Source organism: Podarcis filfolensis (assembly GCF_964270895.1).
Source record: "Podarcis filfolensis genome assembly, chromosome: Z".
NCBI classification, from domain to species: Eukaryota; Metazoa; Chordata; class Lepidosauria; order Squamata; family Lacertidae; genus Podarcis; species Podarcis filfolensis.
Genome location: NC_139617.1, coordinates 33,323,564 through 33,338,473, shown reverse-complemented (window position 1 = coordinate 33,338,473; position 14,910 = coordinate 33,323,564). Strand labels below are relative to the sequence as shown.

Below are 14,910 nucleotides of genomic sequence, written 5' to 3'. Positions count from 1 at the left end.
TCTAATCTTTGCCTCTCCCCTGCAGTGCATACATATTTGAGAGCGGAGTCCTTGGTGATTATTTTTGTCCCAAGAAAAAGAGGAAGAACCTGCCTTCACAGGACGCTGCCGCATATTGTCAGTGCTCTGGGATAACCTTCCCTCAAAATCAGCATCTCATGCAGAGACACTGGGAAGAAATGTTGGCAGCTCTTGCTCTAAGACTGTAATGCAGCCTTCAACAACTTGTCCTTCTCCACATGTTTTGGACTACAACTCCCATCAGGGATGATGGGAATTGCTGTCTGCACAATCTGGAGGGCACCATGTTGGCAGCCTTTGCCCTACTGTATCTTTAGAATGTGTGCATGGGGGGGGTGCGCGCGCACATACCACTTCTTTTCATAGTCTCCCACCTCCTCCATCTCCCCCCCGCCCAAACACACTTTCTGCCCTGTCAGTTCAGATTAAGTCAGAGGGATGGAGACTTTTCCAAGACAAGCCCTGGGGGTGCTGACCTTCCACAGCTTCCCCAACATAAGGAAGATTAATCCCTGGCTGAAGTGACAGTGCTTGTTAAGGGTCACACAGTCCCAGGGTTTCAAACACTGAGTGGCAGCAACAGTTAGCAAGGCAAACAACACCCAAAGCGTAATGGAGTGAGCCAAGAGTTGCCTGTGGCCACCATCTCCTTGCATTCCAGGAAGTGGCCTATTTCAGGAGGGTTCAGGAATCCAGGGAGAGCTTTCAAACCATGTTTCAAGGGACCTCAGGGGCTCTTCAGGGGTCAATCAAAGGTTCAGAATGTCAGGGAGATACGTCCCCAAAGGTAGTTTGTCCAGGGCCTGATGACTTCACAATGTGCAGCCTTAGGAGCCTCCCTTCATATCAGGGGATGCCAACTTCAAGGAGAGCCAGCAATATCCTGCCCTCCTTACCCATTAGACACCTATGGAAGACCTTTATTTCAAGAGGCTTTTAAATGTTTCATAGAATCACAGAATCCTAGAGTTGGAAGGCCCCCGAAGAATCCTCTAGTCCAACCCCATTCCAAAGAAGAATCACAAAAAAATTGATTGCTTTTAGGGATTTCATGGACCACTGCATTTAAAGTGACATATTTTGCTGTGGCTTTTTTTAGAATTTTGAGTACTCATTGGAATCCATTGGCAGACGCTCAGCAGTCTCAGTGTCTTTGTTGGAAATGCTTAATATTATCTTACTGTGGTTTAGATATTTGAACTAGCTGGGATCATTGGACAGGCTTTAACGATTGATGTCTTAATTGACCACGAAGAGAAAAATGTTGCAATATCATCTGTATTATCAAAAGGAGTTATTCCTTTCGACTGGAGCATGGTGCTTTGAAAGGAATTACTGTAGCATTTAGACTGTTGCTGTGATGGTTTTTCAACTTGCATTGTTTCCTGTTTTGCTTTGAGCTGCTTCAGTGTGGAAACTCAGCAGAGAAAACCATAAGTTGATGCAGAGGTGAACAGAACTTCAGCTTGGAAAAGAGAAACATATATGATTGACAGATTAAGTTGATAGATCAGACTTTGGGACCGTGAACTTTGGAGCATGAAAGCCTTGCAGCTGGGTCCATCTGGTCCAACCTCCTGTCCTCACAGTGGCCAACCAGATGCCCCAGTGGGGAAAAGCCCACAAGCAGGACCTGAGCACAAGAGCCCCTCCTGTGATTCCAGCACCTGGCATTCAGAGTCCCACTGCCTCCAAGAGCGGAGGTCAAACACAGCCATTGTGACCCTCCATGGATTTTGCCTATAAGAATATCTGGAACTTTGGAAGGTTAGGAACAAGTGTGGCCTTGAAACAACACAAGGACCCCCAGCCCAATACCTGGTTTAAAAAAATGGGGCTCCTACCTGCATTGCTTCCAAGGCTTCCTTGAGCTGCTGCTTTTCTGGCCGATCCGATGAATGGCTGAGAAGCTCCTGAAAGGAAAGTGCAGCATGTCAGAGGCATGTTGATGCCTTGCTCCATCCCACAGCGTGAGCCTCACATTGGAAGCCAGCATCAGTGGCAAACTTTCTGCAGCCACACAATCACCGGCAGCAGGGAAGTGAGGGTGTGTGTGTGATGACTCCACCTCCACTATGTATTGCTGCGAACCAGAAGCCTGTTACAATCATCCAGCAAGTAACCCATGAGGGGTGTGTTGTGGCAGCTCAGCGAACCCAGAGCTAACAGAAGGAATTTCATGCATCAGCAAATTATTTGCAGGGTTCTTCCCCCATCAGCTAATTGACCCTCCTTGCAAAACAATGAGGATCAACAAGCCCATGCTTCACAAAGGCTCCATTGCATGGAGACGCTGGTGCAATTATTAACATTTAAAAAGACGAGCGAAAGAGGGTGGAGGGAAATAAATGTGGGGAGGGGAGCTATGCATCCTTTCCTGGAAAAGGTGTGTAGCAGCAGCGTAGCTCTTAATTGTGTCAGACTAGGACCTGGGAGATCAGGGTTCAGTTCCCACTTTGCCACGTGAAGCTCACTGGGTGACCTTAGCCTAGTTGCTGCCTCTTGGCCTAACCTACCTCACAGGGTTGTTGTGGGGAATTAATTGAGAAGTGGGAGGAACCATGTAAGCTACCTTGAGCTCCTTGGAGAAATAGGTGGAAGAGAAATGCAATAAATAAGAATGTATTATAGAGATTGATGAGAGAAAGGGGACTGGGGTTTCAGTGGAGTCCCAGGCTAAGCCCCAGAATCTATCTTCAACAGCCCCCCGTGGATTTGCAGGGGGGGTTCCCTCCTGCCGACAATCTTGCAAGTCCACATACCGTATTTTTCGCTCTATAAGACGCACCCGACCATAAGACGCACCTAGTTTTTAGAGGAGGAAAACAAGAAAGCAAAGCAAAGCCTTTTGAGCGAAGAGGCAGGAGTGCTCCGGCTGCACTCAAGAGGCTCTGCATGGCTATTCCTGAAGCCAGGAGAACAAGAGGGATCAGTGCGCACCCTGAGCCTCCTGAGCGCAGCCTGCATTCAATCCATAACACACACACACATTTCCCCTTACTTTTTAGGAGGGAAAAAGTGTGTTTTATAGAGCAAAAAATACGGTAGCTTGTATTCCTCCTTATTGCGGAACAGAATCTGCTTGAACATGAAATACCCAGGCCCTGACTGAACAGGCTCCACGTTTGCACGAGAGGTATTGCTCTTGATCAAACAAGTGCCAACACAAGCCTCCACAGGCCTACCCTGCAGGGACAACTGGGGGCTGAGCATGCTGTGCAAGGGGATGCTGGGGGGCGGGGCTTACTTGCCCACCTTGCCTACCCATAGACACAGCTTCTGCATATTCAGGTAAGTGCCTCAACTCACCTTATGGGAGTTGTTGAGCTTCGCACAAGGGAGCTAGTATAACGGACTGCAGCTTGTGTGCACTGGGGACATCTTTCTCCAGGCTAACTCTGCACACACTGCTGCTCTCCTTCTGCCAACTTCAAACTCCTGTCTAACTTTCAGACTTCATCAAACCTGCCCCTCAGGCTGGATATTGAACCAAGAGTGAGGTGGCAGCAGGGAGAGGAGAGGAGAGGAGAGGAGGGGAGAGGAGAGGAGAGGAGCGTTGCAGCTAAAGGCCACTCCGGAGAGGGCATCTGATGTGACCTATGCTGTCAGGCTGATCACATCACATCTGCCAACATGGCACAGATCAAAACTGGGAGATGCTTGCATCACTCCTTTCCACAAGCTGAGGGCCACAACCTTATTTCATCCAAAAGACTACCTGCCACAGGACGAAGAAAACTCCATTTGCTTAGCCAGGACTGTTTCAGAAGACAGAAAATTTTGCTGCCCATTGACCTGACAACTGATGAAAACAAGTTAGTGACCTTTTCGATCTAAATGTTATTTCTTGTAGTTCTGCTTAATTGCTTTGACATCGATGAGTTTTAATTTTCTATTTGAATTTGATAACGGGTTGTAAGCTGCCCTGAAGGGAACTGTAGATGTGGTAGAAGTTGCAACATCCATCAACTTGAGCCCTGTAATTAAAGGTGTGGAATAACACCTGGAGTCCTGGGTTCAGATAAGGGATATCTGGCTCTGAATCCCTGGGAAAAAGCAAGACCTGCAACAAGGTGTTTCAAGCATGGGTGTGTTTCCCTTCTCTTAAGAGATTTTAGCCAACTATACTCTTTTCTGCGATACTCCTTTCCATTCCTCAATCAAATATCAATGCACACATCAATCAAATATGCTCTTCTATAGTTTCTACTGAAAGCCAGTGTGGTGCAGTGGTTAGTGTCAGAGTAGGACCTGGGAGACGCGGGTTCAAATCCCCCACTCTCCCATAAAGCACACTGAATGTAATGTTGGGCTCAGTTATTGTCTCTAAGCCTAACTTATCTCACGGGGCTATTGTAGGCGCAAAATGAAGAGGGGGAGAATTGTTTACACTACCCTGATCTTGTTGGAAGAAATGGGGGGTGGGTAGAAATGTAATAATAATTGTGACAATAATGATAATAATATTCATAAGAAACGTTTAGCATTTTTTTCTTGATTTGCTTTATATACTTTAATTTCCCTCCCCCTTCCCAAAACACACTGTAGCTGGAGGAATTTCTGCCCCTATCAGAATAGAGGTGAACCCACTTACTTTTAATAAGAGGTGATACTTCAAAACTCTTTGCATTGGAACCACCAACAAGTCTTGCAGTTTAAACTTCCCATCCTGAACTTTCAGCGTACATTCCTGAAAGAGGGGGGAGAAAAGTGAGAATGCTTTAAAAAAGAAAAAAAGAAAATCTTTGTTTACAAAAGACTATCACTTCATGCTACCGTTAAGAAATTAACCAGTTTCAATTGCTCTGACTGTGGAAATCCAATTTGCATCTAAAAAACAGTGCCTTGACTATCAGGGATCAAAGCTCTTTCATTGATGGCCATTAACATGGAAGGCTTCAGAAAAAGAATAAGGCTGTCAGTGGTGACTAGCTATGATGGCTATGCTATACCTCTACTTTCTGAGGCCCAGTATACCTGAAGGAGCATCTCCACCAGCATTGTTCAGCCTGGACACTGAGGTCCAGCTCCGAGGGCCTTCTGGTGGTTCCCTCACTGTGAGAAGTGAGGTTATAGGGAACCAGGCAAGAGGGCCTTCTTGGTAGTAGCACCTGCCGTGTGGAATGCCCTCCCATCAGATGTCAAGGAAATAAACAACTATCTGACTTTTAGAAGACATCTGAAGGCAGCCCTGATTAGGGAAGTTTTTGATGTTTGATGTTTTATCGCTTTATTATTATTGTTATTATTAATATTCTGTTGGGAGCTACCCAGAGTGGCTGGGGAAACCCAGCAACATGGGTGGGGTATAAATACTGCTTGCAGGTTTCCCATAATGGGTATCTGGTTGGTCACTGTGAGAATTAGACTAGTTGGGCCCCCTTTGGCCTGATCCTCTTCTTACGCTTTTTCTAGCTTTCTACTTGGAGAGATCTCCAACAACTGGTATTCAGAAGCACGTTGTCTGCAACAATGGAGGGAGAACACAGCTGTTGTGGCTAGTAAGCCAATGATGGCAATGAATTCATCTAATCCCCTTTCAAAGGCTGGCCACCCACTTGCTGACCTCTCCTCGCACCCACCAAAAGCGTTCAGCACAGTCACCTCGATTTTCTGCTGAACATCTTCCCGGTTGGCCATGAGGTGATTCAGCGTGGTCTGTGCATATTCCATGCGGCTGCAGTACTCGCCGTATATCAAGAGCCTACAAGGAAGAAGAAGGGGAAAGGATTTGACAACTGCTTTGACTCTCTGCTTGGCCTACTTTGGCATGGCACACAGTCCAACCCTAGTTAACGTTGGTGATGTGACAATCCCACTCCTGACACAAGTTTTAATATATTTTTACCTCTCCCTTGTCTCCAAAAGAGCCCCAGTAAGAGTACATATAATCCATGCACTGGATTTTGGGGTGCATTCTAGGTTCCAAGATTCAGTCTGGGATTGCTCCAGCATCCACCTAATACAGTGGTCCCCAAACTTTATGGAACCAAGTGGTTCCATAAACCAATCACCAGTGCCCACTACCCTAGAACATTCATTATACACCCTTAGGCACCAGGCAAAAACTTTCCTCTTCAACCGGGCCTTTGGCTGATTAACATCTTATACCCCTTTTAAATGGGCTCATAGGAAGGGGCTGGGAGAGCAGGGAATACGGTTTTTTTGGTTTTGTTTTTATTATGCATTTTGTGTTTTTATATTGTACTTTTATGCTGTCAACCTGAGATCTACAGAAGAAGGGACTTATACAAATTTAATAAGCAATAATAAAAATAATATCCTACCCTACCCTATAAAAAGCAATATTCAGAATAGTGGGCTGAAAAAAGAAAAGTTCTCCGCCCTTGTGTGACCTAAACGATCCAAAGGAGAAACCAGAAATCTTAGCCAGTATGAAACTGTTCCAGAATCTGGATTGTGTAAAGGGTGGAACGAACGAACACACACACACACACACACACACAAACTTGGGTGGACCTTTACATAATATCTTGCTCTCTTCTTGCATCACCTTCTTCTTGTTCCAGCCAATTTGGCCACATGCTTTTATGTTGAAACAGTTTTCCTTGGGCAGCTCGTTGAGGAAGATAATTGGAGCCTTTGCAATTTTTGTGCTGCCAAGCTTGACATGAATGCATTTTGGGGCCGGAACTTCGAAGGGAGGCCAGGATTTCAGTGCCAAACGATTCGGACAGGGACAGCTGGCATCAGAGTTGCACCGAAGTCCCTCCGATAAGTTTCCAGCAGTCTTGCTGAAAACCTTCTTCGCTTTTCTAGAAATTCCTCCCCAGCCAGAGCCTCTGGATTCCCACCAGGACACAAGTCCCAGCTCTTGACATCTTTCACCAGATGTGGATCAGATTATGCATGAGGTCATGAGAATCACCCATAGCACACTTCGGATGCCCCAGTGGGGGGGCGGGGGGGCGGAACACGCCTGGGATATATTTGCTAGTCTCATCCAAAGTTGTCCCCCCCTTTTTTTTGTTCTTGCAGGGGGTCAGGTTATTAGCTGTGAGTAGAGGACCCTCGTGGGTCCCTTCCAACTCTACAATTGGAAGTGATCCAGTGATCGCCACAGTGATCCAGGCGACGGTCATCTCCAGGCTTGACTACTGTAATTCGCTCTACGCGGGGCTGCCCTTGAAGCTATCCCAGAAACTCCAGCGGGTACAGAATGCTGCAGCGAGGCTCCTCACGGGGTCTCTGCCATGGGAGCATATTCACCCAGTGCTTTTCAAGCTGCACTGGCTCCCGGTGGAGTACAGGGTCAGATTTGACCTTTTGACCTTTAAAGCCCCTCACGGCCTAGGACCCTCGTACCTACGGGACCGCCTCTCCTGGTATGCCACACGGAGAGCCTCAAGGTCCATAAATAACAACACCCTAGTGGTCCCAGGCCCTAAGGAAGTTAGATTGGCTTCAACCAGAGCCAGGGCCTTTTCAACTCTGGCTCCGGCCTGGTGGAACGCTCTGCCTCATGAGACCAGGGCCCTGCAGGATCTGATTTCTTTCCACAGGGCCTGTAAGACAGAGTTGTTCCGCCTGGCCTTTGGCTTGGAGCCAATTTGATTCCCTCCCTCCCTCTCTTTCTTTTTTCTTTTCCTTCTCCTCCTGCGATGAGGCTACATTTTAATATTTTAATGTTCCATTATTTTAATGTTGTATTTTATTTTTGTTTTTAAGTTGTAATCATTCATCTTGTTTTTATTATTGCTTGTAAGCCGCTCTGAGCCCGGCCTTGGCTGGGGAGGGCGGGGTATAAATAAAAATTATTATTATTATTATTATTATTATTATTATTATTATTATTATTATTACAATTCTGTGATTGGGACTCCCACATCCTGCTTCCTTCGGGGTGGCAGGAGACCTGGGTTGAAATACAGCGATGTGCCATCAGTATGCCCCATGCAACTAATCATCTGGGGCTCTGAGAACACCTGGAGGAGGTTCCCACAAATCCCTGCCATGTTCTCTCTCTCCCTCCACCAATTGCCAGTTTCCTTTCCTCCTTTTTCTTTTACCTTTCCTTGAATTCTAGAAACACTTTGGCTAAGCTGCTCCCTCCAGACATCATGGAAACATCGATGGCTCTCAGGAAATTGAAGTGGACTTTGATGAGGTCCTGGAAAAGAAAGGAAGGAAAGGGGAAGAGACATGGTACCCAAAGGTTATGCCCACTTCCAGTGATGGAGCTTCATGCTCTGGCACCGGGGGGGGGGGCATGGAGACACTGGCGGAGGAAGAGGACTGTGGGGGGAGCGGTGGGGTGGCATTACGGCTGCTCCCCCACCAGCACTGGGTGCCACACCCCAGGACGCACGCCAGCCCCACCCCGCCTGCTCTCCACCCCCAGTGCCAGAGCATGAAGCTCCACCACTGGGGGCGTGTTCTGGGGGCGTGGCACACCACCTGTGGGGGCATGGTGCCCAGCGTGGGTGGGTGGGGGCAGCCGTGATGGCACCCCACCAGGATTGTGCTGCCGGGGGCAGTGCGCTCCCCCCACACTCCTCTTTCTCCACTTATGCGAAAGAGAATACAATTTACTTATTATTTAGAAACGAAAAAGCTCCACTCAGGCCACCATAATTAACCACTCAAGAACTCTTAAAAGGGAGTCCTTGTGTGTAAAGTGAATTGTAAACTGCAGCAGGGTCAGAATTGAAAGCCAGGTTCCTTAAATCAAGGAACTAAATCTGCAGCTTGTGTGAAGGAGGGGAGAAGAGATTTAAAGGTCCGGATCTTAGACAACATTACCTCCAAGTTAATAAATATTGCTTCCATTTCTTGTAGAGTCAAAACCAGCCTCAATGGATTCATGTAGTTCTGCAAAAGCGAAACAGAAAAAGGTGGGAAGCATGGGCCACAACACCCAAATTCTACAGCAGGGGTGAGGGAGTCTAACATGGTCCTCTAAGCCTCTCTTCCCAACAGGCCACGCTCCGTCTCCCCTATTCGTGCTGCTCATCAGTCTTGCTCTGCAGTTTCCTCAGGTGATTTTGCCTGGCTGGAAGGTGCCCTTGAATTGTGATCATGTCTCTTGCTTACCTGAATGGAGGATGTGTGTGTTTGTGTGTATCTTTAGAAACCTATGACTTGGAATATAGCTTACTGTACAAGGGTGAGAGCCATATCGTTTATTCTGCCACTTTTGTCTCTGACCCCACTTGCCACTGTTGCAGAACACTGCCCACAAGGGAGTAAGAACTTAAGAACCCTGCTGGATCAGGTCAAAGACCACCTAGTCCAGCATCTTGCCCCAATGGTCAGATGCCCCAATGGGAAACCCGAAAGCAGGACCTTAGCACAACAGCAACACTCTCCCCGCTTGAGATTCCCAGAAACTCAGAGGCAATGCTGCCTCCGAGAGTAGACATATAGCTTCAAAAGAGCCTGGCTGCTGGATCAAACCATAGGCCCATTTAGTCCAGCATCCTGGTCTCACACTGGCTAACCAGAAGCCACAAACAGGACCAAAGTTGTAACAGCAACTCTCCCCTCCTGTGTTTTCCAGCAACTGGTATTCAGAGGCGCCCTGCCTTCAGTAGTGAAGAAGCAGCAGGAGACCCTAAGCAAGGCTCTGTTGGATCAGGCCTGTGGCCCATCCAATAAAAGCAACCTGTTCCCACAGTGGCTGACCAGATCCTGTTATGGGAAGCCCACATGCAGGACCTGAACACAAGAGCAACTATTGCCCTAACTAAATATTCAGTGTACAGTCATACCTCAGGTTACAGACACTTCAGGTTGCGTTTTTTTGGGTTACGGACGCGCCGAAACCCAGAAGTACCAGAACGGGTTACTTCCGGGTTTCAGTGGTCACACATGCGTAAAGCACTAAATCACGCTTTGTGTATGCGCAGAAGCACCTGCAGCATGCGCCGCTGCAGGTTGCGAATGCTGAGGGTTGTGAATGTGCATCCCGCATGGATCATGTTCGCAACCCAAGCATCCACTGTACAAAACCTCTCTTTGTCCATCCATTTGATATATTTTTTCTTTAGCCAAGGAATAAAAAGCAAATTGTAAGTTGAGCTAATTTCATGTTTTAAAAACATTAATGTGTTTACACTGTTGCTTAATCACCAAAGGGGAAAGTAATTACTTGGCTCCTGGCTCCATATTATGCTCCTGAAGTCATCATCTTTATGTGTGTGTGTGTGTGTGTGTGTGTGTGTGTGTGTGTGTGGTTTTAAACAATTCTGAAATGCAAAACCAAACCATAATTCATCAAAATGAATTAAAAGGCAGGGCTGGCGAGACGCGCCCACCCCCAAGATAAATGGCCCTGCTCCCTTATCATTTGAAGGCCATCAAACGGAGGTAAGGGAAAGGGTCCTTATCAGAACAGTTGTGGAGCTCCTGCCCATCAGGAAGAGTAATGAGTCTGTTAAAAGCTGTCACTGGACTGGGCACGAGAGAGGGTTGCAAGAGGGAGAGAAAAAAACTTTTTGGCAGCAAGGACAGAAAAACAAAACTCTCCGCCTCCTTTCACGATGCCTTCAGCTCCAGGGGGCGTTTTCCACGAAGGGAGGGTGGTCTGGCTGTTTTAAAGTCTCTCTTCCTTCCTTTCCTTGTTTGTTTGCAGCATTTATCTCCCACCTTTGCCTCCAATGAGCTTAGGTGGTGCATAGGTAGGTTAGGCCGAAAGAAGGAGGGGGGGGGGAGAGAGAGAAAGAGAGACTGGCCCACAAGGTCATACCTAGACCTATTCCCTATTGTCAAAATTTTGATTGTAAGATCCCCATTGTAGAGCCCAAGCGCCAAATGCACTGACATATGTAATGTAGCAATTTGCACTTGACATTCACCTTTTCTATGTCTTCGAGAGTCTTGTAGTATTTGGCCTCAGTTTCCTGGATCTCTAGCAAACAGCAATTCCTTTTGTCATCTTCTGTCATGCCCATTTTCTAGAGGGGAAAACATAAACACTGGCATGTTAGCATGTCTAAGCTGCTCGTTTTGATCTGAACTCAACAGAATGGAACTTAGGGATACCTTCAGGTGGACAAGGGAAGCTGTCTCATGCAGAGCCAGACCACTGGACTGTCTATGCTATCAGGCAGCAGCAATCCAGGGTTTTAGGTGGGGGGGGGGCAATTCCAGCCCTGCCTGGAGATGCCATTGGGGATTGCACTGGGGCCACCTGCATGCAAAGCAGATGCTGTACCACTGAGCTATGGTCCTTTCACTGAAAATACAGTAAGGAATGAAAGAATCTGCCTTATCAGACCACAGTATACTGCCATCATCAGTAGCTTGGTCTAGCTAGACACACATGGGGCAGGACGTTCCCAGAAGCAGCGCCTGGATTAGGACTCGCCAACCTTCTTAGGCCCATGGGAACATCTGGATTTTGGAGGGACTGCTCTGGGCGCTATTTCCTCTGGTCACTTCTACCCCACCCCACCCTCCAAAATCAGTCCTTCTCTTGCACACACACCACTTTCCCAAGGGATCTGGGTAAAAGTTGGACCCAGTAGAATTAATCTCAGCCCTGAGCATATAGGGTTACATGAGGAAATGGGAAAGAAGGTCACTCTGCCAACTTCCTCCTTCAACTTTATGTGCTCTTTAAGGGAGAAAATGATAGCTACCCTCACCACTTCGTGGCTAAGAGAGCAGTTGCCAGGTGCGCTGGAGCTTCTACTGCAGCCCCTTCTTGTCCTACCACATTCTAAGTGTATGTATGAATGTATGTTTTCTTTTCTTTTCTTTTCTTTTAATACTGTCTTATACTAACCAACGAATTGTTTTACTTATTGAGGTGGAAATTGCATTGTAACCTATTGGTGGCAAAAACCAAAAAAAATACCGGTAAGTTCATAAATAAATAGCCAGATCTATGCATGTTCCAAATGAGGCATAAAAGGCACCTGAGACGTCCATTTCCAAGCATGCAAACCTGGGCTTGGGACCATGGCACATGCAATGGATAAAAACTCTTTTCACTTATAGCCGGGAACACTTACCTGCATATATCTGATCTGAAGCATGGAAGGGGTATACAGGGAAAATCAAGAAGGGTTAGGACATTTTGCATCACAAATCACCCGTTTCATTTGGAATTCTAAAAATGTTTTTGCTGCACATTGTGGGGATAAGTTACAAAGGCTTGCAAAGGCCGCTAATATGTCTTTGGTATACTCATAAGAACGAAAGAAGAACTTGCTGGATCATACCATAGGGGGTGCATCTAGCCCAGCTTCCTGTCCTCACAGTGGCTAACCAGATGCCCATTATGGGAAGCCCACAAGCAGGACCTGAGCACAAGAGCACTCTTCCCTTCATGCAGTTTCTAGCAACTGGTATTCAGAAGCTTTGCTACGTCCAGCTGGAGGCAGACCAGAGCCATCCTGGCTAGTAGCCATACAAAAGCCCACTTCTCCTCCTCCATGAATTTGTCTGATCCACGGTTTAACTATGCTCTGTGTGAATAAGGACTTTATCTGTCTTGAATCTTCCAACATGCAGCTTCGTTGGATGTCCACCAGTTCTATTGTTATGAGAGGAGAGGAAAACTTTTCTCTGTCTACTCTCTCCATCCACAATCTATAAACTTAAAAGCCCCAAACTCCTCACTTTTGAAAGCAGCAGACTTTGCATGACTTTTAACACACCGCTCAAAAAAAGGGGAAAGGTGCCCCCCAGGGAGCGGAATATCAGGGCAATGTCTGTCAACACTTGCCAGAATCTAAAAATACTCTCAGGAGAAGATATGCAGCTGGCTAATTGAGCCACCCATCCATCCCAACTTTCTCAGCCTCAAGAGAGAAGATCTGACAGCTAGCCAGGGCAGGTTGTCATCTGCTTGCTATTTTTATGCCTCCCTTACACATTTATCTCACTCTCTCCCCCCCCCCCAGAAGGCACTCCCCATACTCCAGATGACCTCCCAAAATGCTTTGTTTCCCCATCTAAAAAGCAGCAGAAGTGAAGGTTTAGTGTGCAGGATGACCCCAAAGAGAGGGAGGAAGAAGGTGCATTTCAAACAAGAACAAAAAAACTATTGGGTGTGGGTATGTCATTAGTGATGGGAATAAGAGACACACACCCCATTACAAGTGGCACATAAGAATCATTCTGCATCGGTAAGAAAACAGTATTTTAGTGCGGAAGCATCCACACTATCGCTGATCTGTTATCCATCACTGATCCACACTATCACTATCACTGAGCTATGGCCCTTCCCCCAAATCATTCAAGTGGCAACCCACTGCCATCACAATTCTATTCAGATTGCCCCCCTCCTGATATTCAGTTCTAAAAACAGTAGCTAAGGGGACCACCCCAAAAAGTTATGAGGCTGAGGCATGCTCAGGCCTTCAATGATGCCCTCACCATGGGCTGCTGGACTTCCACTTTGATAATATCTTCGTAGATGTCATCCCCTTCATCTTCACATGGGACGCAGTCATAGATGTCTTCCCCCAGATCGTGCTCGCTGGAACAAAACCAACAAGGGTCGTTTAGTGCATCAAAAGAAACAGAGCAGGCCACGCTCATGGTTAAGTGTAAAAAGCCGCACAGAAAATGTTAAATAAATAAAAAAAGGTGGTTACGTGAACTGCAGCGTGACGGCAGCCATACATTTTTATGTATATAGGTGGGAAATCAAATGGTTAAACATATACCGTATTTGCCCGAATATAAGCTGTACCCGAATATAAGCCGCACCTTTAAAATTGGGGAGGCGGGGGGAGGGGGGAAAAGGACAATACTCAAATATAAGCTGCTCCCTTAAAATTCCGCAGGCACTCACACCCATTCCATTTTACCATATGTCTGTTTCAGCAGCGATATTGTAAAAAAGCCCATTTTTGTAAGGTCGTGAATTTAAGCTGCACTTTAACTTTTCAGGGTTGGAATATGGGGGGGAAAGGGTGCGGTTTATATCCAAGCCAATACGGTAAATGAATCTTGTAGATGGGCAACCTTCTGCATGCAGCATGCCACGGATGGGCAGGGCCAGAGGCAAATATGGAGAGAGAGCAACAAATGTGCCTCTTGGCTTTGTATGGTAGGCTACATTCTAGCCGTGTTCAAGCCAGAGCTTTCTACACATGCACACACAACACAGCAACATCTCTCAGATGCTGAGATGGGCACAGGGGGCCCTCTTCGTAGGTCCTCCACCCTCAGAGGCTGGGGGCAGGGAGGACCAGGGGGAGAGGGCCTTCTCTGTGGTGGCCCCTAAGTTGAAGACCTCCCTTCCCGCAGAGGTGTCTATGTATGGCCAACGCATGCCTCTTTACCTTGGTCTTTGGCACCTGAGGTGTGTGTGTTTTAGGATGCACCTTATTTTGTTATTTTAAGCAGTTTTAAGCTGTTTTTAATGTTGAGTTTCGATTTTTAACCAGCCCTGGGATCTTAGGGTGAAGGACAAATAATAAATTGTAACAACAACAACATGCTGCCTCTTTATTCTCCGTACAGGCAAGCAAGAGGCATCATCATAGTTCAAGGCTGAACATCTGCACATGGTTTTGTACTGGAAGACAACACTTTATGCTTGCTAATTATTATTATTTTAAAATCAATAAAGTTTGTAATCAATCATTCATTCAATAAAGGTGGCAGAAGTCCTTGAGGAGGGAACAGAGTAGGACTCATGGGGGATGTGGCCTGGGAAGGGGAACAGCCTAGGAACACTCCCAAGGGCCAGACAGAGAATTCTAGAGAGATGCATTCTCATTCTCTTGGCTTATGTTTTTCCCAATTCTGCTATATATTCAGAATTCATAGAAGGGGGCTTTTGAAGAGCATTTTTAGGGAAATCAAATTTGCTTAGTCTCCAGATTCTGTCTCCTAGCCGTCATTCCTGCACTGCAGGGAGTTGAAGTACGGTCCCTTTGGGTCCCTTCCAACTCTGCACTTCTATGA

At 46.7% G+C, this 14,910-nt stretch overlaps 1 protein-coding gene across 10 annotated transcripts in view; it reads right to left on the bottom strand.

Annotated features, from left to right (window-relative positions):
- The window catches only part of VAV2 (vav guanine nucleotide exchange factor 2), a 152,907-nt gene that overhangs the window by 22,699 nt on the left and 115,298 nt on the right, over positions 1 to 14,910 (bottom strand). For 5 of the 10 annotated variants that reach the window (XM_083596331.1, XM_083596325.1, XM_083596332.1 and 2 more), the window contains exons 5-12: positions 13,369 to 13,471; positions 12,000 to 12,014; positions 10,839 to 10,937; positions 8,785 to 8,853; positions 8,052 to 8,152; positions 5,626 to 5,725; positions 4,616 to 4,711; positions 1,866 to 1,934 (exon numbers count right to left, since the gene is read on the bottom strand). In XM_083596331.1, coding sequence (XP_083452457.1) covers positions 1,866 to 1,934; positions 4,616 to 4,711; positions 5,626 to 5,725; positions 8,052 to 8,152; positions 8,785 to 8,853; positions 10,839 to 10,937; positions 12,000 to 12,014; positions 13,369 to 13,471 — 652 coding nt within the window. The remainder of the gene's footprint in view (positions 1 to 1,865; positions 1,935 to 4,615; positions 4,712 to 5,625; positions 5,726 to 8,051; positions 8,153 to 8,784; positions 8,854 to 10,838; positions 10,938 to 11,999; positions 12,015 to 13,368; positions 13,472 to 14,910) is intronic. The other 5 variants (XM_083596327.1, XM_083596333.1, XM_083596329.1 and 2 more) reach the window with 1 other exon arrangement.